This window comes from Semicossyphus pulcher, unplaced genomic scaffold, assembly GCF_022749685.1.
Source record: "Semicossyphus pulcher isolate SPU_LCO1_2020_fin unplaced genomic scaffold, fSemPul1.0.p SCAF_19, whole genome shotgun sequence".
NCBI lineage: Eukaryota > Metazoa > Chordata > Actinopteri > Labriformes > Labridae > Semicossyphus > Semicossyphus pulcher.
Genome location: NW_027211692.1, coordinates 21,430,239 through 21,449,838, shown reverse-complemented (window position 1 = coordinate 21,449,838; position 19,600 = coordinate 21,430,239). Strand labels below are relative to the sequence as shown.

General features: G+C 39.3%; 2 protein-coding genes across 3 annotated transcripts in view; both read right to left on the bottom strand.

Annotated features, from left to right (window-relative positions):
* The window catches only part of LOC138597326 (mitochondrial intermediate peptidase-like), a 46,128-nt gene extending 38,738 nt beyond the window's left edge, over positions 1-7,390 (bottom strand). The window contains exons 1-9 of the mRNA XM_069668915.1: positions 7,017-7,390; positions 6,740-6,913; positions 6,011-6,099; positions 5,749-5,835; positions 5,610-5,673; positions 5,303-5,485; positions 4,513-4,669; positions 3,359-3,407; positions 2,742-2,802 (exon numbers count right to left, since the gene is read on the bottom strand). Of these exons, the coding sequence (XP_069525016.1) occupies positions 2,742-2,802; positions 3,359-3,407; positions 4,513-4,669; positions 5,303-5,485; positions 5,610-5,673; positions 5,749-5,835; positions 6,011-6,099; positions 6,740-6,913; positions 7,017-7,163 (1,011 nt within the window). The 5' untranslated portion in view covers positions 7,164-7,390. The remainder of the gene's footprint in view (positions 1-2,741; positions 2,803-3,358; positions 3,408-4,512; positions 4,670-5,302; positions 5,486-5,609; positions 5,674-5,748; positions 5,836-6,010; positions 6,100-6,739; positions 6,914-7,016) is intronic.
* A 3,100-nt stretch (positions 7,391-10,490) lies between these two features.
* Positions 10,491-19,600, bottom strand: part of brwd1 (bromodomain and WD repeat domain containing 1) — a 30,192-nt gene continuing 21,082 nt past the window's right edge. The window contains exons 32-44 of one of the 2 annotated variants that reach the window (XM_069668071.1): positions 17,430-17,550; positions 17,120-17,245; positions 16,952-17,018; positions 16,704-16,754; positions 16,323-16,448; positions 16,041-16,193; positions 15,660-15,820; positions 15,157-15,323; positions 14,198-14,323; positions 13,863-14,024; positions 13,417-13,773; positions 13,172-13,294; positions 10,491-13,069 (exon numbers count right to left, since the gene is read on the bottom strand). In XM_069668071.1, the coding sequence (XP_069524172.1) occupies positions 11,658-13,069; positions 13,172-13,294; positions 13,417-13,773; positions 13,863-14,024; positions 14,198-14,323; positions 15,157-15,323; positions 15,660-15,820; positions 16,041-16,193; positions 16,323-16,448; positions 16,704-16,754; positions 16,952-17,018; positions 17,120-17,245; positions 17,430-17,550 (3,152 nt within the window). In that variant the 3' untranslated portion in view covers positions 10,491-11,657. The remainder of the gene's footprint in view (positions 13,070-13,171; positions 13,295-13,416; positions 13,774-13,862; positions 14,025-14,197; positions 14,324-15,156; positions 15,324-15,659; positions 15,821-16,040; positions 16,194-16,322; positions 16,449-16,703; positions 16,755-16,951; positions 17,019-17,119; positions 17,246-17,429; positions 17,551-19,600) is intronic. The other variant, XM_069668072.1, reaches the window with a different exon arrangement.

The following is a 19,600-nucleotide window of genomic DNA, read 5'->3' as shown; positions in this document are numbered from 1 at the left end:
TCCCAGGAGGAGCTGGAAACTTTGCTGGGGAAAGGGACACCTGGGTCACCCACAAACAAGGAATTTGACTCCGGTTTATCTTTGCTCTCTAGGTACACTTAAAAACCTAAACCTAAACTAATGTGCATGCCTACATTCAACATTACATATCAAACTAGTATCTACAAGCCTGCGAAAGACAATGGTGCAAATATGAGAAAATGTATTTAGAAAAAATGTGTAATTACGTAACAGATGGGCTAGTTTATATGATGTAGTTTCAGTATTTACATAAAAAAAAATGTATGCATAGATTCATGCCAGATGACGGATGATATTTACATGAATAAAATGTGTGTCCATACGATGAGATGAACAATAAACAGTCTTATTTACAGGTGACAGGGTTTTTCCACACTGATCCTCCTCCTGTGCTCTCTCTCTGGAGACGTCTTCCTCAAAGGGACACAGTGCCCAGGATCATCACGGTTCCCTTCTTGCAGATGCATAAAGAAGTTTGTTCACCCTCCACTAAAACCCTCTTTCTGAACAGAGGGGTAGTGACTCCTTTTTGCAGTGTGCCATGCCTGATGATTGTCGGTGTGGAAAGTAAGGTTGGACTTTTTAGACTTTTCAAACAGTCAGAAATAATCTCTCTGGACTCTTCGGGAGCTCCTCTTTGTAATTCTTTTAATAGTTTAATTTGTAGTTGTTATTTAAAATTGTTTTTTGATAGCTTCTGTTTGGAGGAGTAGGGAGTCCAGGTAAGGATTAGAGGCATTTGCATTTGTGGAAGGGAAGCTGTGGAGCTCTGCTTCCATTGTTAAGGTTCAAGTGCTGTCCCCTTCACACCTCAGGGTTACCCTACTCATCTTATACCCTTTTCCCAGGTTTTTCAGACCCGGGAAGACCCACTTATACATTTAACAAAAATATAAACGCAACACTTTTGTTTTTGCTTCCATTTTTCTTGAGCTGATCTCAAGGATCTAAGACTTTTTCTATGTACACAAAAGGCCTATTTCTCTCAAATATTGTTGTCTCTTTTCCCATTGCCAGTGTAGTATACTCCTGTCGGTCTCTTCTCTGCTGCGTCACCATCTGACGTCACAAATGGCCCGAAAAAGGGTTAATAAACAGCAAAGATGTTATGGTCTTTATTGTATTTATTACTCAGTCAGTCTATTTATCAAACTCGGCGCCAACAAATTTGGAACAATGTTAGAGTGCTGCTCAGACAGAGATGGGCGGAATTTGTAGCTGAGATGACAAGGAGTTGCAGCGTCGGAGCATAGCATCGCGCTGGAAAGGGGTAAGAGATTAGCATGTCGACACGGGTTTTGTGTTCCCATCAATGCCGATCGGAGCTAAGTTAATAAGTACCCGGGTCTACTGCAGAGTCATTTGACCCAGGTCTGAATGTTGATTGAAATGCCATTAAGCAAAAAAGCTGCGTGTTAGCGGGTGTTTTTTGACCAGTGGGAAAGCGGCTTTAGTTCAATATCTCTTTTTTATGTAGATATCAAGGCACAATTTTGATATTGTTTACTCTTCCACCTGCCTTTGCTCTCCATACGGACTGGTTTTCCTGCATATGCCAAAGCCTGCTGATACGTGATTGGTCAGTACTACTTGGACTACAGATGGAAACCAGAACACTTCTCATAGCAAAGTCTAGTCCTACTTGTACAGATTCAACATAATAATGTAGAATGTAGAATCTAGAAAAATGTAAAAAGAGATTTGGCTCTATATTAAAATGCCCAACTCACAGCAGAATTAAATATGTCTACAGCACGGTATGAGAACATTTTGGTCTCTATAGCTTATCTATATCTATGACAATGCTTGCTTTGTTTATATTTAGTGGGAGGCAATTTGTTTTCTTGGGAAGTTCCACTGGAATGTCTGCAGAAATGCGGAATCACAGTCATAGCGTCCTCTGAGTCCTTGTGTGGAGATTGGGATGGCAGTCACGGTCACGATGGCTACATCCATTATTTATACAGACTATGGTCCGAAACATCTCCAGACTCCGCCCATCACTGTCCCAATCCAGCACCGAAATCCTGGTTCATTCATTTGTCACTTCCCGCCTTGACAACTGCAATGCCCTCCTCTCAACTCATTAACAGACTACAAATTATTCAGAACTCGGCCGCCCGGATCATCACCCGCACCAAATCGTCTGACCACATCACCCCTATTCTCATCCAACTTCACTGGCTCCCGGTACAATACCGCATCCAATACAAAAACCTCCTCCTCACATACAAAGCTCTCCACCACCTAGCCCCTTCTTACCTCGGCGACCTCCTCCAAGATCACAGCCCCTCCTGCACCGTCCGCTCAGCCTCCGCTGGACTATTAACCATCTCCACATCACGCATCATCACCATGGGTGCCCGAGCCTTCAGCTGCTCGGCACCCAGACTATGGAACTCCCTCCCCCCACACATAAGACAGTCAGACTCCATCACAACATTCAAATCCAAACTCAAAACCCACCTGTTCAAACTGGCATATTCACTTTGACACTGTGCACTACACTTGTTTTAAGTTGTTGTCTGGTTTTAATGTTTAATGTTTGATGTTTTATTGTATGCTTTTATTTCCTGTAAGGTGACCTTGGGTGACCTGAAAGGCGCCATCAAATAAAATGTTTTATTATTTATTATTTATGGTTATGTTTGCAGGTGTCAAAATACAGTCAAGAAAAGTGTCCTTGTATATAAAAATATATTTTTTTTTAAATCACTCACAGAATTACGAGGTGCAAGTTTTTTCTTCATGTTCCTCATCATCTGAAAGTCTTTGGCTGTTCTGTGAGAATCAAAGGAAAACATAAGAATGTATGGATCTATTAACATTCATTGCAGTTTTGCCCACAATTTTCTACTCAGGGTCAAGAGCCTTATCCCAGCATGCATTAGGCTAAAATGAGGGAAACATCCTGGACCAGTTTCACATTTATGACTGTGGGTTATTTAGAGTCTTAAGTCGACCTGACCTATGACATAACTTTGGACTGAATGTCAAGCATACAGAAAAAAAACTGGGAACAGAGTAAACTACATATAGATCCTGAGCCCTCTGAGAGTAAATCAATACTAAACATGTGACAAGAACTGAGCAAATTGCAATCACCCATTAGAGTAACTAAATACAGTATATAAATCTGTGGGTCACTCATTATAAGACATATGGACTCTTCCGCCTCATGCTGAGATAAAGGACCCACCAACTTAGTCTTTATTGACTAAAAAGTCTTGAAAGAAAAAGAAAAAGAAAAATCTGGTCAATATAACAACCATCCAAATGCCAAACAAAATATTAGATTTTTACATTTTAGAGGAAAACTTTTAAGAACAAACTGTACCTGTCTGACAGCTTGTCTGTTAACAACTGAAGAAAGCTCATCACCGTCTCTGCAAAGGGCATTACAATTTAGTTGCAGCATGTAAATCTTTCTGAGACTATTTGCCAAAAGGCACAGAGAGAGAAACTTGAAAATTACTTTCTTTAGCTTGTATTAAACCTCTTCATGAAAATTACCTGTTGTCTAACCCTCTGAAACCCACGGGTCTGTATACGGGCCCAAATTCCATGACGTCTTTAGAGCGTCATAACTCTTCAATGGTTTGAGAGACTTGCATTTTTTTCCTGCATGAACTAGAGAAATAGAGCTTTCCAACAAGCCTGTTCTGTCAGTAAACTAAAGCGTAAAGTTGTAAAAAATATGGATAGTCTCCTCTCTTTGCCTGGCACATTGCTCATTCTCTCTGTATGTTTATAGATCAGTGGTCATCAGCCAACTTTGTTGTTGATGTAGAGAGTCACGTTTCCGAATCGGACACTTTGATTGGTTCCAGTAGGTGCCATCAGTCTGTGTTCTATTCAATGATAGAGGCGAAAAACGGAGGAGTACCAGAGAAAAGCGAGACGACAGAGAGAGACGAGAGAGAAGAGATACGTTTTCTGAAGTTTACTTTTTATATAAAATGAAAAAAAGAAATGGCAAAAAAGGAAGTATGATACAGCTGAGGCTTTGCAGTTGAGAGGAGATGTGGACAAGAAATCTGACGACTCTGGGCCCGAAATGCCCTGGCAGGGGAAAAAAAGACAATTCCTGACTCCCAAAGACTCTGCCCTAAAGAATGGGCATTAGTCATGAACAGTAGGAGCTAGAAGCTTCAAATCACTTCTATAACAATCCTAACACACGTGTGCAATTTTCAGCGTCAAGTTTTTATTTCTGATCATATGGTTTGCAGTGTGGTTTTCAATAAAATACGCAAAAATTTAAGTTTCTTTTCTTTTCTTTTCTAGGCTGATATCCCCTATTATAGTGCAGTGAACTCTCTATTGAGTGACATATACAGTTAGCTGAGGTTGTGCTGATTCTGGGGATGTGTAACACTTGATGATACTGTAAAAAATTACACTTCTATCACTTAGTATCAAGCAAACAATGATGCAACACAAACCAATGCTTGCCATGTTGTTACTGAAGCACAGAGCATTAACATTTACCTGGTGTTTTGGCCATTGTTCCCTTTAGGGCCCTGTGCCCATATGTGTCATAGCCCACCAGTTTGGCCAGCTTGTATCTACATTTCAGCAACTCTTCCAGACACTCCATGAGTTCTGCATTTGGATAGAGAAAAATCCTGTAGGCAATTTCTCGTACCTATAAGTGGAAGTGAGGACAGAGGAAAAATTATGATTACATTTGAAAAGCAACATATCGACAAGTGTAGAAGAAGAAAATGTTACAATAGAAAATTGTTATTACTTAACCCACACCTGCAGTGTCACATTTTAGTGTTTTGTTTATTTCAATGATAAGAGTATGCACAAAATAATAATTGGTTTTATTATCATATTAATTTGACAGAAAATCTGTTATCATAAATAGTGTTTGTTCTTATAACTGTATAATATAAAGATCTGAAAGTAGCAGTTTTATTAAAATCTAAATTGACGAGACAGTATACAGTATGTTTACACCTAGCTGCTTCCCAAAAGCACAGAATGCTTGAATCAATATTTCAATATTAAAAATGCCCTAAAGAACATCTTTAAAAAGGTTTTGAAAGGGAATTTGATTCCAAATCAGAACAGCTTAGAATATTACAACTTTCAACATGCCCTTACATGTGTAAAAGCAGCTTTGAGTGGTCGCAAAGACTAGAAACGTGCTATATAAGTACAGTCCATTTACCATTTACTTACATCAAGATCTATGATCTGTCCCAAGTTAAAAGGTGCCACCTATTGAGCAAAAGGGAAAAACACTCCATTAACTAAATTAAGCACATACCAAGTCTTCGGGGGAATCAGCATGTAATCCTGCAACTTGGACGAAGCTTCCTTCACTTGCAAAGTGCTGATGTAGATGCTCAGGAATCACAGACCTCGCTATTCGGTTCGGAAGGTGAGAGCCAACAAGAAACTCATTGTTGAGATCCAACAGCTTCACGTGAAGGGAAACCGCCTCTTTCCTCTGCAAAGAGAACAAGAGCAAGATCAATGAATAAATTACTACTATACTTTACTACAGATAATGGATTCATATACTATAAATAAAGTGTCTGTTCATATTCCTTTTCTCAGGATGACCATCTCACCAGTTTGTCATCTAGATGAATTCCACTGATTTCAAAGTCGAACATGAACAACTCTGCAACTCGTCTAGGAATGCAGAAACAAAGGCATAAATCATATATCCAAAGCTAAAGCTTCTAAATGAGATGATGGTGAAATTACCTGGTATCAGGGTCCAGCTGAGACACTACGTCAGGGTTGTCCAGCATTTTTTTTAGGCTCTTGCATAGCTCTACATTAGTGTTCAGCCTGAAACATACAATCACCAAACCTGAACATCAACAAGTAATGCTAAAGTCTGTTTTAACAGAAGCATGCATCATTTTATGAGTATTGTTGACATTTTTTATACATGAGCCTAATTTGTGTTGGTGGTTATTATTACTGTGCAGCTTTTAAAAGCTTTATTAAATGTGCCTCCTACTTCTCCACAACTGTGCCAATCTCGATGCAGGTCTTCTCTGCAGCCTCTCGAAACGCTGGGTCTGGATGTGCTACTTTTACAAAGTCTGCCTGAAGAGAAATAGAAGCGGAGAGAAATAAGAGTTACTTACAACTCTACAGAGAACACAAGAAGCAAGTAATGCAAAATCATAAGTGGTAGGTATCAGCACAGTTTAAGAAACAAGTTGCCACGGCCAAAAAATGCAAGAAATGTAATGGATAAACACATCTCATTCAATCCTGGATCAGTATTTTCCTGCAGACACGTGCAGCAACGTCATCTTCCGTAGAAACAAACTAAACTGCCAACAGCAACCTTGTTAATAAGATCTAAGTCTACCTGACTAAAGCCAAGGGCTTTATATCCCCCATGTTGCGAAATGTCCTTAAGCTGTATCAACTACTGCATAAATATCACTGACAATTTTAATTGATTGTGGTATTTTGTATTATGTACAGCTTTTCTTGTTGTCATTGGTGGGACTATGGAAAAAATGTAATGGCCCGATGGGACAATAAAATTCCTTTGTATTAAATGTTATTCTATTGCAGTTTATCACTGTTGCTCTGCTCCAAGGGCAGATGCTAATGCTGCATAACAATTGACTAAAATGATTAAATATGGGTTGTATTGTAATTATGAGAGTTTCATCATATCTGTAGCCCATAATATGTTCAAGTTTAAGCTCATGTTGAATTTTCAACGCACCAGATCAGCAACTTTGCACAAACCATCTGAGAGCTGGTCAAAAGACTCGACTGTCCTGACCCCTGGAGAACAACTGCAAGCTTTTTCCACCAGACGGTCTGTGTTCTTGAGAGCTGTCTGTGTTGCCACCTGGAAACCTGCAGGACAGCTCAGCTCTGGCACTCCAAACAAACCCTGCAAGCAGAGGTCACACACACGCATATATTTACCATGAACAGAGCTGATTCGTAACGTTATTATATTTAACGTTGCTTAACAGGAACACAAAAATACATACCCCGTTTTTCTCCAGCAGGTTTAACCTCCTCTGAGTTTTGGCATTAAAAGCAGCTCCAACAGGAGACCATGTTGTTACATTTTTCCGAACATGCGTCCATAAGCCTCTTTGCTTTACAAAGCAAAGCAACCTTTTATGCGCAGACATTTTGAACTGAATCTGCAGTGTGTCCTGATTATGTCTAACGTTACTGAAGCCTGTTGTGATGACATTGGCTGACAGAGGACATGCTAAATTTTAGCCTCAACGATAGCCTGTTTTCAAAAGATTGAATCTTAAATACTAAATACTAAATCCTAAATATTCCAAACTTTCTCTTCACTGTTTTTCTGCCACGCGAGGCAGCGTACTTGTCAGTGCAGTATACAAAACTGCTCACGTTAGCTCACAGGCTATGTATCAATGGCAGTCACTTGACAACAGGTGGCATTTTCGTAAATCTCTCTCTCTACGCACATATATATATATATATAAATAAATAGTAGCAATGAAGAAAGTAATCTCCATAGCAAATTAAAGGGTATACCACTATATTGTTCAGAATAGCTGTGTAACAATAAATAATAATTGTACATATTAAATGTTTCGAAAGTGCAAACAGCCACCGAAAATCTTTACAAACTGTTAAATGATGTCGTCACACGTTCGCGACGCCGGGGAACTGAAGCCTTTTCACAATAAAAGCAGGTTAATGTGGTGCACCAAAATCGAAAACTTTGAATCTCAATTTAACCTGGGTATTTATTTTATACTGTATAAAAATAAATCGCCACTAAAGATAACAAACAAAAGCACAAAGGCAATAGGTTTTAGTTCCTTTTTTATCTGGAGGCTAATAACATTATCAAAATCAATGATTGTATTCTCCTGGAGTTTCTTAAAACATTTTTATGAGTTTTTGGCCATTGCACCTTCAGAAATAGAGAAGTACCTTAATTACAGGCACATGATTGTCTTCAGTATATATAATATCTTGACATATTGAGGTCAATTTGAGGACCCACAAATAGAGTAGTCAATGTCACGTGATTAATTCAACTTTTGGATCCACACTTTCTCTGTGTGAAATTCCTTGGAAGCGGAATTAATACAATCTTCATCCTAATTTTCACAAACTGACTATGTGAAGCTTATGACTTTTCTGTAAGTCCCTGTCACAAATAATGCAAATGTATAGTTTTATTTCTTATCTTCTGTTAAGGAAATGCCTGCAAAGAATAAACCGAGAAAGACAGATTTAATTTTCTGTAAAGGTTCTCGGTCATCCAGGTCAGTGAATGGTAAATAGACTGCACTTTGTGGTGGTATGCTATTAGATATGTAATCAAGGGAGAGTCGTTAACTTGGGCTATTGACCTAATAGTAACAAGTGTTGTTGGCACCCTCTGGTGTTGGTGGGTCATGGGCTCACATGATCCAGAGTATGAGTGTGATTTCAGCTGTTTGGGCAGAGAATTCATAACTGCATTGTATGTGGGTGATAAGTGGAGTCTTAGGCCACCACCTCTGGATGGTTTTTCAAGCTTAACGTAGATGGCTTACTTGAGACCTCTTTAAAACAAGCTATATTCTCTGGCAGGATGTGAAACTTGCTGTCTTCAAAGGAGTATCCCTTTTAGGTGGACAGCTGAATCCTGACCTGAGAAGCTGGCTCTCCTATGCTGGCCCTTGCGTTTGTGGAGGGTTTGTTTTGTTTCCCTGATGTACAGGTTGCTGCATTCTTCACTGCATTGTACTGCATAAACTACATTGCTCTGTTTATGTCTGGGTGTTTTTTCATTTGGGTGGAAGCTTCTGGCTAAGTGTTTTGGATGGTTTGAAGTGTACCGGAATATTTTGCTTTTAAAAATTCTTGCATTTTCTCGCATACTCCAGACCGGTAGGGAATAACAATGCTGTGACTTTGGTTGTTTACTTCTTTCCTGTTGGAGCTGTGTTTATTAGTGGTCTTGCTGAAGGCCCAGTTTCGGTAACTGCTCATATGAAGTGCCTCCCTGAGATGTTCTTGTTCCTTCTTTTCCCTCTCTGTCCTTCTTCAGGTCAGATTTAGTCCCAGGTGTCATCCACATATCTAAACCAATGGCTTGGGGAAGCTCTTGTGAGGGAAGTCAGATCTTCCTTCTCTACTTCCTCCATGAAGAGATTAGCCACTATTGGGGACATGGTTGAGTTCATGGCACAGCCATGCTTCTGTCTGTAGAAGCCTTCACTGTACTGAAAGTATGTGGTGTTCAAACAGAGGTCCAGCAAATGTACAAATGTGGTCCAGTGTGAGTGGAGCCCCCACTGCTGGTATTGAAGAAAGGCTGAGCCCCTCTAGCCCGCACAAACGTACACCAAAACAATAAAGTGATTCATTTCAAATCTTTATTGGTAAAAATGAACACCAATTAGCTTATAGTTTGTTGTTTTAGTTTATTTTAGAAGATTTAGAGTCTCACAGGCTCGACTGAATAGACTGAGGAACTCTTTTGTCCCTTAGTCAATCAAGCTATGATATCAGCGTTTGGGCTTTAAGTAGGCCACAGATTCATGTATGTGATGATCATGGGGTGTTGAACATAATGCACTAGAGCCACTTTGTAAAGTCTGATGTAATATATTGTAGTGTTTGCCTTTGTTTAAATGTTACTTTTTGTTATTTATGTTTATTATCTATGTGTAACTCTGGACGTCATGAGACGCAAGACAAATTTAAGAAAAATCTGAAAGTGAAGTGAAATCTTATCTTAACCTTATCTTATCAACGTTATCTTTACTTATTATAATAAACACCCCTTTTAGTTAAATTTAAATAGGTGGATGTAGGCATTTCTGCATGCATGTACTGTATGAATGTATGTCAAAAAATATATATGTGCACATACGTGTGTTAGTATAGATGAATATAGCTTTTCAAATAGTTGAACACACTTGATAAAACGATATTTTATTAAACGTGCAAATCTAATTTTGACAATCAGTGTAGACAAAGCCTTGCTCACCCCCAAAAATATTCGACCCCTGGATCCCTGGTTGGGAACCACTGCTGTAGCAGACATTTTTTGATGGTCTCGACTGCCTCTGTGGTGGGGATGCATGTAAAAATGGAGGACACATCATAGGAGACTATGGTTTCGCTGGAATCTACGATTAAGTCCCTTACCTTGTTTGTAAAATCGTGGGAATTCCCACACATGGTGTGACGTGTTATCAACCATGGGAACTAGGATAGAAGTTATGTGTTTGGATATGTTGCAAGGGACCAAGTTGATGCAACTGATGATGGGTCTGAGAGGAGCTGAATTTTTGGGAGTCCATAAATACAGGGAATGGTTTCTCCTATATTTTCCTTTTCAAGTAGTTGTAGGAAATTGATAACCTTTCTTGTAGTTAGATTTAATTGTATTCAAATTACATTTATGTTATTAGATGGTGAGTAAGTAAAGACCTCTTGTTACATAAAGATAATAGATAAAAGTACAACACAGAATACACCGTGAAATTATGTCTTTATTAATAGGAGGAATAACTAATTCATTGCACTCCACAACCACATTGCGTTAATAGTTTTCTGTGAAATTTGTTATTAAAAGGTGTAGTACGGAAAACAGTAGGCTAAATTTCATAAAGCGACTGTATTTAGAAACCTCCCCATAAAAAATTAAACCATGAGACTGGCTAAATGTTTGAAGTCGACTCTGAAAAAAAGAATTTAATACTGAAAGTAGGTAACACAGGATAACAATTAAAGGTCTTCCCAATATGAGAAATCACAGTATTTTGCTACAAGTACTTTTGGTTACTTGTACTTGGCAAAAAAAGGTACCAATTTGTGACATATGGCAAGACAATGCAGTTCAATGTACAAAACAAGAAAAGAAAAGAAAAGAAAAAGCTTGAATTTAAATATTTTCCTTTTTTTGCTACTGACTGATCACCTAACCTTTCAGGCATTTCTCAATCATATATTTACATCTATTCACTAGAATACAACAAAAAACTAATTTCGAAAACTGAAATGGCATGGGGAAAAGTATTCATATCTGTTCATTTGGCTCACATCAACTCATTATACAGTCAAGCATTAAAGTGTGTGGATTTACAAAGGAGTGCTGTAGTCAAAAGTCTGAACTTGGATTCATTTTGTTCCAGTGAGTGTGCTTGGACATCTGCTGACCTGGAATTGTTTCTTGTCCTTACCTTAGCTCAAAAAACAACTGCATGTCTGAGACTACAGTAAACCTAGTTGACCCCTGAGTTTCTAATGCAAAACTAGTGTAAGAAATACCTCATTACAGTGTATCATAGTGCAAGCTAGCAATATGCTTGATTAAACAGAGGTATATTAGATAGCACCCAAGCTGACAAGATTCCCCAGAATGGATTATCTGCTGGCCAAATCACAACAAGCAGTAAAGGAGGTGGTGTTTTGCTCTGTATCCTCTTGAAAACCAGCAGTTCAAATGCTTGAATTGGTATTACATCTATAAACATGTTTTTCATAGAAAATATAAATATCCCTGAAATGAAACAGATTCACAGCATTTTTTCTCGAGGACTCCAGTGCTACTACCATAACGGGCCATCAAGTGTATTCAAGGTCTCCAGTTAATGTCCATCTCCTTATTTACTCTACAGCTTTTTTTCCCAGCTGCTTACTTATTCACTGTCGCGATAGGTTACTGTCCGCTTCCCTCGGTTACGGGTGTTCACGCGTGTCTTTCGATGCGGTTTGCTGTACGATTCTTCTGTGTCCTCCTCCTCTGTAGCAGACCGTCTGCGGTGCTGCCTCAGCTGGCGACTGGTAGTCCTTTCGCTTATTCTAGATCGTCTGTGACTTCTCCTCTTTGGACTGCTATGGGACCCTGAGGCAAACGAGTTTTCTGAGACTGATGAAGACTGCTTGCTTTCTGAGTCAGAACTGTGATTGCTGCTGCTGTAGCTTTCCTTCCATTTGTGTTTTGGCCGCCTCATGTTCTTCTTCATGCTTCTTGAACTACCAACATCATCCTCTTCCTCCTTGCTGCAATCAGATTGGGAAGAGGTATCTTCCTCAATGCTGTCACCATCCTCTTGTTTGGGTTCCCTTTTGGTACACTTTGAGGTGCCTGACCAGCTAGTAGTATTGTTCTTGGATACCTCCACTGGATCGTCAGAGTCCGAGGTGTAAATACGTTTTCTCTTGGAAGACAGCGAATACCTGGATTCGTTGGGGGAGGTTCTGTCAAACTCTCTTTTATTATTCCTGTCTTCCCCAGACGCTGTGGCTGTGTTGTTGCTATTTCTCTGTTTACCATGGTTTGCAGAAGCATAGTCCTCCTCAGAAAGAGAGTTGTCACTGATGTATTTCATTTTTGGCAGCGCTCGGAGACTTAACCGTCTATTTGATGTGTTGTCTGACTTATCTGACTCTTCGTCTGATGAGCCAGTGGAGCAATTCCTCCTCATCTTCCTCTTGGGCTTGTATTCCTGCTCAGAGCTCTCGGACACTGAGGTCTCATGATGAGGCCGTTTATATTTGCTCTTGCTTCTTGTTTGCCTCTTGGTTTCAGAATCAAGTTCATCACAGGAGTGACTGCTTTCTACTTCACTTCCTTTTTCATTTTTTTTCAACTTCTTCTTATGTGGGATGGATTTCTTTGGAGAATCACTGAGCTTCTCTGAATCTGCACCATGCAGTTTAATAGTTGAGGCAGATTTTTGTTTATCTTGGCTCTTTGATAGTGAAACTTTTCTCTTATTCTTAGAGTCTTTGTGGATGCCATCCTTCACATGTCTTCCATTTTGGTGGGGATGTTTCTGAGACCGGTGGTCTTTGTCCTCTTCACCTGAGCTTACAAGAGGTTTGTGTCTTGCTGTCTTTCTTTCAGTGTCTTCTACCCTCTCCACCTCCTCCTCATTTGTAATCCTCTTCTTTCTGGCTGCAGCAGTTCCTGTTTTTCTAGAGGTTCTCTGAGACACAACCTCCTCTTCGGCTTTTCCAAAGCTATCGTCTGTAGCTTCTTCTTGTTCAGAGTTGCTGTCAGACTTCTCATGTTTTCCAACGTGGCCATTAACATGGGACATAGTATCTGCAGAGAAAATGAGAAAAAAATCCAACTCATTAGGATCTCTCATTACAATTCAAGTGGTAACTACAAATCAGAGATTGACCAATTGATGACATTTCTCACAATTTCCCTTACACTTGACATTTCGTCTTAATGTCCTCTCTTTATCCAGCCTTGTGTCTCCATTCTGATTGCAATCTTCCTTGTCCTTGGATTCGCCATCTGATTTCTTTGTTTTTTGAGAAGCTAAAGAGTGAAGAGTGCAGAAATCAACAAAAATGTATCCTGTATGCTTCCTAAAACAAAATGCAATGCTATAAAATTTTGGATTGTACGAAATGACTGTAAAAAAAAAAGCATCTGCTTACCCCTTGATGATGGCTCTTCTTCAGAATCGGAGGTGCTCTGGATCACTGTGGTGCGTTTGCTTGCCCGGGCTGTGTGTTGGAGACGGCTGCTCCTTTTTGGCTTCTCCTCTTCCTCTTCCTCTTCCTCCTCCTCCTCCTCCTCCTCCTCCTCATAGTCTTCCTCTGAGACCTCAAGGAGTTTGATCTTATTCACAGCTGCCCTTGCTGTTTTTCTCTTAAGTGACCTCCGAACCATTATTTCCTCTTCATCTTCTTCCCTGTCAGAGCCCTGGGATGAGGTCCTGTCAGAGTCTCGGCAGTGACGTCTCTCCCTGCCAGATGGTCTGCTGCTGTGACCATTCACCTCTGCTCTTCCTTCTGAAAACAAGCCATACAGAAGGAGGTTGAGATTTTGGCTTGTGGGTTTATTAGCTGTGTTGGCTGATGAAAGTTGTCAGTAGCCTCACCTGTACACTTCCTATCTGGGCCAGTACTGTTTCTGGTCTGCCTTGTGCTCATGCTGTTTTTACTCCTACTGGGGTAACGAGGACCTGAGGACTGGGAGGACATCTCTCCATCTTCACCTTCACTATCAAACTCCTCTTCCTCTTCACTATCAATCTCTGCAACTGGCAACAATAACACATTTCCAGTGATCTCCTTTTTGTTTTTTTGAAATACACAACTTAAAAATGTCAAACTTTAATTATCATGTATTTCTCAGATTCAACTAACAACCCTGAGTTTCAAGAGGCGTACTCTTTGAAAAACTGACTTTAACAGGAAATATTACACTCCTCACCTTTTTTCCGCTGCTTGGAACGGTTGCTTCTCGTAACTCTGGCTTTCTGTCTGAGTTGTTTGTGTCTAGAGGAAGCCAGACAATTTCCCCCTTCTGATCCACTCAGCTCGCTCTCACATTCAGACTCTGAAATAACAAGACTAGGTCAAAACCTAGTATGTGGCTGACCGCATTAAGTCAATGTGCGCTTTTGGTGCGCGCCGCAGACGTAGGTGAGGACAGTGGATGAGCAGTGGAGAAGCAGCCCCGCCTACTCCACGAACAAAGTATCCAGAGCCGTATAGACAGAGAGTCGCGACAGTGGAGTACAATGTGCTCCATGATCCGCCATTGCCATGTCACAACTCTCTCTCCCTCTATGGCTGTGAAAGTACCGTCACTCAGTCAGTCAGTCAGTCAGTCAGTTACTCAGTCCGTCACATACAGACCCCTGTGTAGGGCTGACCCAAGCAGTCAGCCAAAAAAATTAATAAAAATAATACTGTAGTACATTCACTGGAAATAGACCTTTTCAAAAAAGAAGGACAATTTATTAATAAATGTAAACACAAACTCCCAAATAAGCAATTGTTTTAAGTAGTAAGAAATGCAATGGAAGCCAGGTGGAAGCTGAAAAGATGTATTTTAAGCACATGTTGGGGGGGAAAAAGTGACTCTTATGTCCTGACTTCAGTGTGGGTTCATTCCACTGCAGTGGAGCCATAGTGGTGAAAGCGTGTAATTTAGAACATGCCCATGCCATTAAAAACATATTTTTAAAGTATACCTCTCTGCACCTTTGAGATTTCAGAATTATCCAAAATGAATTCTGCGATCAGCTTACATCTTTACCATGAATACAATGACTATGCATATGCTATGGAAATGCTCTAAGCAAAGCCATGATAGGACAACTGTTGAAGTACCTACTGCTAACTTATAAAAAGCAAACCTAAAAAAAGGCTAAATGTGTTTTGTACCTGGTGTTGATGAAGCACCTTTGCTGTCGTCCGAGGAACTGTGACCTGAACTGCTGCTGCTTCGACTCCTCCTGGCTCTCTCAGGAACAGACACTTTAGCTGAGGTAGATTTGGGTACTGACAACGACTCCACTTTTTCCTGAGTTTTTACAGCAGCTCTCTTTTGACTTAAGAAAAGAAGAATTTAAACAGACACTAATAGTTAAAGTCAGACCAAAGAAATAACATGTTCCACAAAGAAAAAAATAACAAGCAAATATTCTTACTAACAGTATTTTAATACATGCAACAATCCATGTCTGATTTACAGGCTTTAATGAGTTGATGTTTTTTCAAACAAAAGGTGTTTATTTGCATGTAAAAGGGTAAAGTGAGATCCTATCATAGATTGTCACTGGACATGCATGTGGAAAGCATTTTATTACCAGGAGTCAACAGACAACACTGGTGACAGAACACGCAAGACACATGTTAATGCCAGATGTAAACAGGCTCAAACAGACCTTGCTGTGGCAGAGCCCTGATCCTGCTGCTGCATTTTCTTGCGAAACCTCTGACTGCGGCGGAGCCTATCACTGCTCTTGACTGCAGTTTTGTATTCTGATATGATTGTTCTGATTTGCTCCTCAAAGAAGGCAGAGAGCCGCAGAGTCATACTATAAATCTAGAAGAAAATAAAAAAGGGTGAGTTAAATAAGCAAAGACAAAAATACTAAAGTCAAAATATACATAACATAACATGACATATATAAATCTAAAATCTGAACCCAATAAAGTTATTTCAGATGAACTCCGACCATCACATGTATATGGTTACGTGCTGCTCTGGAGAGCCGTTAATCTGACATTTCTTCCACAAACAAGAATCAAATAATCCTCTTTACCTTGGAGCGTTTATTGGGTGTGTAGGCTTTAGCATTGGCAAATATAAGCCTGGTGTCTTTGCACAGCTCTATAGGGTTTTCATAGCGGTCTATCTCCAAGGTCCTTTTCACTGTGCCAAAGTCCATTGGTGCATCAATGATTTCATGGTAGTCCTAATCATACACACAAGGCATTGTTTAGACTTCATCTTGTCCAAAACACTGGAGCACACAATAAAAAAAAAATAACCTGGTTATTGTATTTAACTGACAGCATGCTCTAAGTGTGTTGTGTTAACCTACTGGATAGTTCAGAGGATCAACAGGCTGTCTGAACGGTTCTGAGTCCTCGCAATCAAATATGTAGTTGAGCAGATTCTTGCACTGTTCCTTCCAAGCGTCCTGGTCGGGCACTACCTCTACAGAGCGCTGCAAATAACAAGGAGAAAGAGTAGAATTCATCACGACACACTTTCTGCTGCTACTGAATCATTTATCGTCTCTCATTAAAATAATGTCTTTTCAAACATATTCATATTTCTTAGTGTGACATTACTGATGACCTAACACACATTTACAACAAGTTATGAAAGCCATTTTAAACTTTTTGGTATAATATTTATATATACCAAAACTGTTGAAAAGTTCTTTATAAGATGTTATCTTTTCTATGTATCAATTTACCTGTCGGAGTCTGTGTCCAGAGGATGTACCTGGTGCTTCTGTATCCTCTTCCTGTGGGGAAAATTTGGATTACTTGAATCTGATCATAAACTGTATGATATTACCTAATCAAATTTGTAGGTGATTGCAAATGAAAATGGGTATATACGGTCTTCTCGTAATTATCCACTCTATTTGCTTGTCAACTTTCATGTACAATAAATCAAATATTTTCCTAATTACTAAAGTTTCAGTTTAGCCAGACTTACCTCATCATCTTCATCCATTTCTTCAACAGCATTGTAAATCTCAATGATATCTGTGCAGCCTTGGTTACTGGGAAAGTAGGATAAATGTGTCAAATGAATGTGCAAGACAGGTTATTTGAATTACAGAGTGGCTATAAATAATGCCAATGAATGACAAGTGAAACATACTTGACAAATTTCTGAAGGACATTTGTGATGATTTTTGCAGAGTGGGCAATCTTGCTGCTTGGTTCATTGAAAGTTCTGGCATTGTGTGCAATATACCTGGCATCCCAAATTAATGCTGAGAGGCGCCTGTGGATCACCAAAAGTAAACAATTACATTACAACAAGAACATGGTTTGTCTCTACAAACCATGTACAATATTATTTGAATTTCAACAACTGAAGACATTTTAAGGCCAGTGACAGATCAATGGTGAAGACTACAAATAAATATTATTAGTGGGTGGAAGGGAGAAGGACTGGTGTGACTGACCTGTAGAATCTGTTATGGAGTCGTAGTCTGATGGTTCCCAAGTCAGTAGGATAGGCGATGACAGTGCAGTAAGTGGGATACTGTAATAAATCTACAGGACCAGAGAAGGGAGCTGCGATCTCTGTAGCAGAAAACACAGGGGGAGTGGGGTTATTATAACTGGGAAGGGACCACTCCAAATATTCCTTAAATCAGCATCTCTCTACATGTCATGGGCAGCCGAATCCAGATCTGAAACCCACTGAAAACTTCCTGAATGTCACAAGCCATTGAATAAAGCTGAGCTGCTTGAATTTTTGCGGCAAGAGTGTCATAAAATCACCTAACAGCAATGTGAAAGACTGGTGGAGAGCATGCCAAGGTGCAGGAAAGCTGTTGCTCAACTACAAACCACGTTATTCCACCAAATATTGATTTCTGAACTTTTTTTTAATTTAACCTTTATTTTACCAGGAAATAATCACATTGAGACACAAAATATATTTCACAGGTGAGTTCTGGCCAAGACAGCAGCTGTTTCAGATGAACAAACAGACAAAAACAGCAGCATAAAAAGTTTCACGTACAGAACAGAACAGAGAACAGACTAAAAGAAGCAGAAAATTCATCTTAACTAATCTCAACTTAACAGCATTCAAGATAATGCAAGACAAGATAAGGTGCATTCACTAATCAAATTATCCTTAATTCTGCTTTTATAGTCTTCCAAGCTAATAATTGCTCCAGTTTAAGGTGACCCTGTAGCTCAGACCAAGATGACGGAGCTATATTTCTATAGAACTGTAATTTCACTCTGTTTTTTTGTGAGACACTCGATATGATGGTTGAAAGACAGATTTTCCTCGTAAAATAAAACTCAAATTTTTATATGTTGACACTCGTTCAATAACCTCATCCTTCAAAGTAAATATCTGATAACCTTCTGTAACTGTCCGTTTTGACCTTAAAAAGCACATCATTGTGTTCTTATTTGGGTTAAGTACAAGTCTAAATTTCCAAAGATTTCTTTGGATAACATTAAAAGCAGCTTGTAGATCATTTATTGCACTCGCTAAGGAAGACGAGGAAGTAAAGTAACGGTATCATCAGCATAGAAATGAAACTTAGTGTCCAACATTTTTACAATAAAATAGGACCCAGTATGGACCCTTGTGGGACACCATTTTGTATATTTAAAAAAACAAGAAGACAACTTGCACACATTGAAATCTATCCACACAAGTAATTTTCAGACCATTTAACAGATTTTAAAGACAACCCTATGTTAGTCAACCTCCTTAGGAGAACAGAGTTATTGATAGTGTTGAAGACCTTTGATAAATCTAAGAAAAGTGCAACACAGTGTTCGTTTAAGTCAACAGCATTTATGATGTAATTTAAGGCCTTTATAGTAACAGTAACTGGACTATGGGCCGGTTTCACAGACAAGGCTTTAATTAAGCCAGGAGTAGGCCTTAATGTGTACAAGTTAAACCAGGAAATTTAAGTGGCTTTCATGGACGTGGCTTAAGTTTAGCTTAGTTAGTCGGTGACTATGGAGTCCTGGAGTAAGGTAAGTAAGCCTAAAAGAGAACACCAGGGTTAAGCCTTATTAGGTTAAGTATGAGCACATGCTGTTGGTCTAATGGTGCTCATAAAAACCCGGAATGGAATTGAAAAACACAGTGACTGGTGTGAACCTGGAGATAAAACAACGGCAGAGGCAAAGAGAATTTGTTCAAAATACTTTAGCGAGTCTGAAAAAAGTCTGAAAAAACTAAAACAAAACTGTGTCAAACAATCAGGTAACTGAAAGTAAAAGCCAGACTGCTTTCACTGAGCAAGAGAAGAAGAGTGGTTGGGCTGCAATTTGCAGTAAATTCAACACAAACTAAAATATAACAAGAAAAGTTTAACTTCTTGTGAGATATCTTTATAGTTTTCAGTGTTTTACTTTTCTCATATTTCTATTTTTGTGACATACATTTTAGAATGATATCTGCCTTTATAGACTCTGTGGAAGAACCTTAAACTTGTGTAAACAAATAGAGAATGCAGAGATCAGAGGAGAGCGATTTAATACTGGTGAATTGTACACCACATGATGACCGAAAGTAAATTTGTTAGTGTTTTTGGTAAATATATTCCACTGTCTGCGTCAATCTTTATTCTTCTTTCATACTAAGGACCAA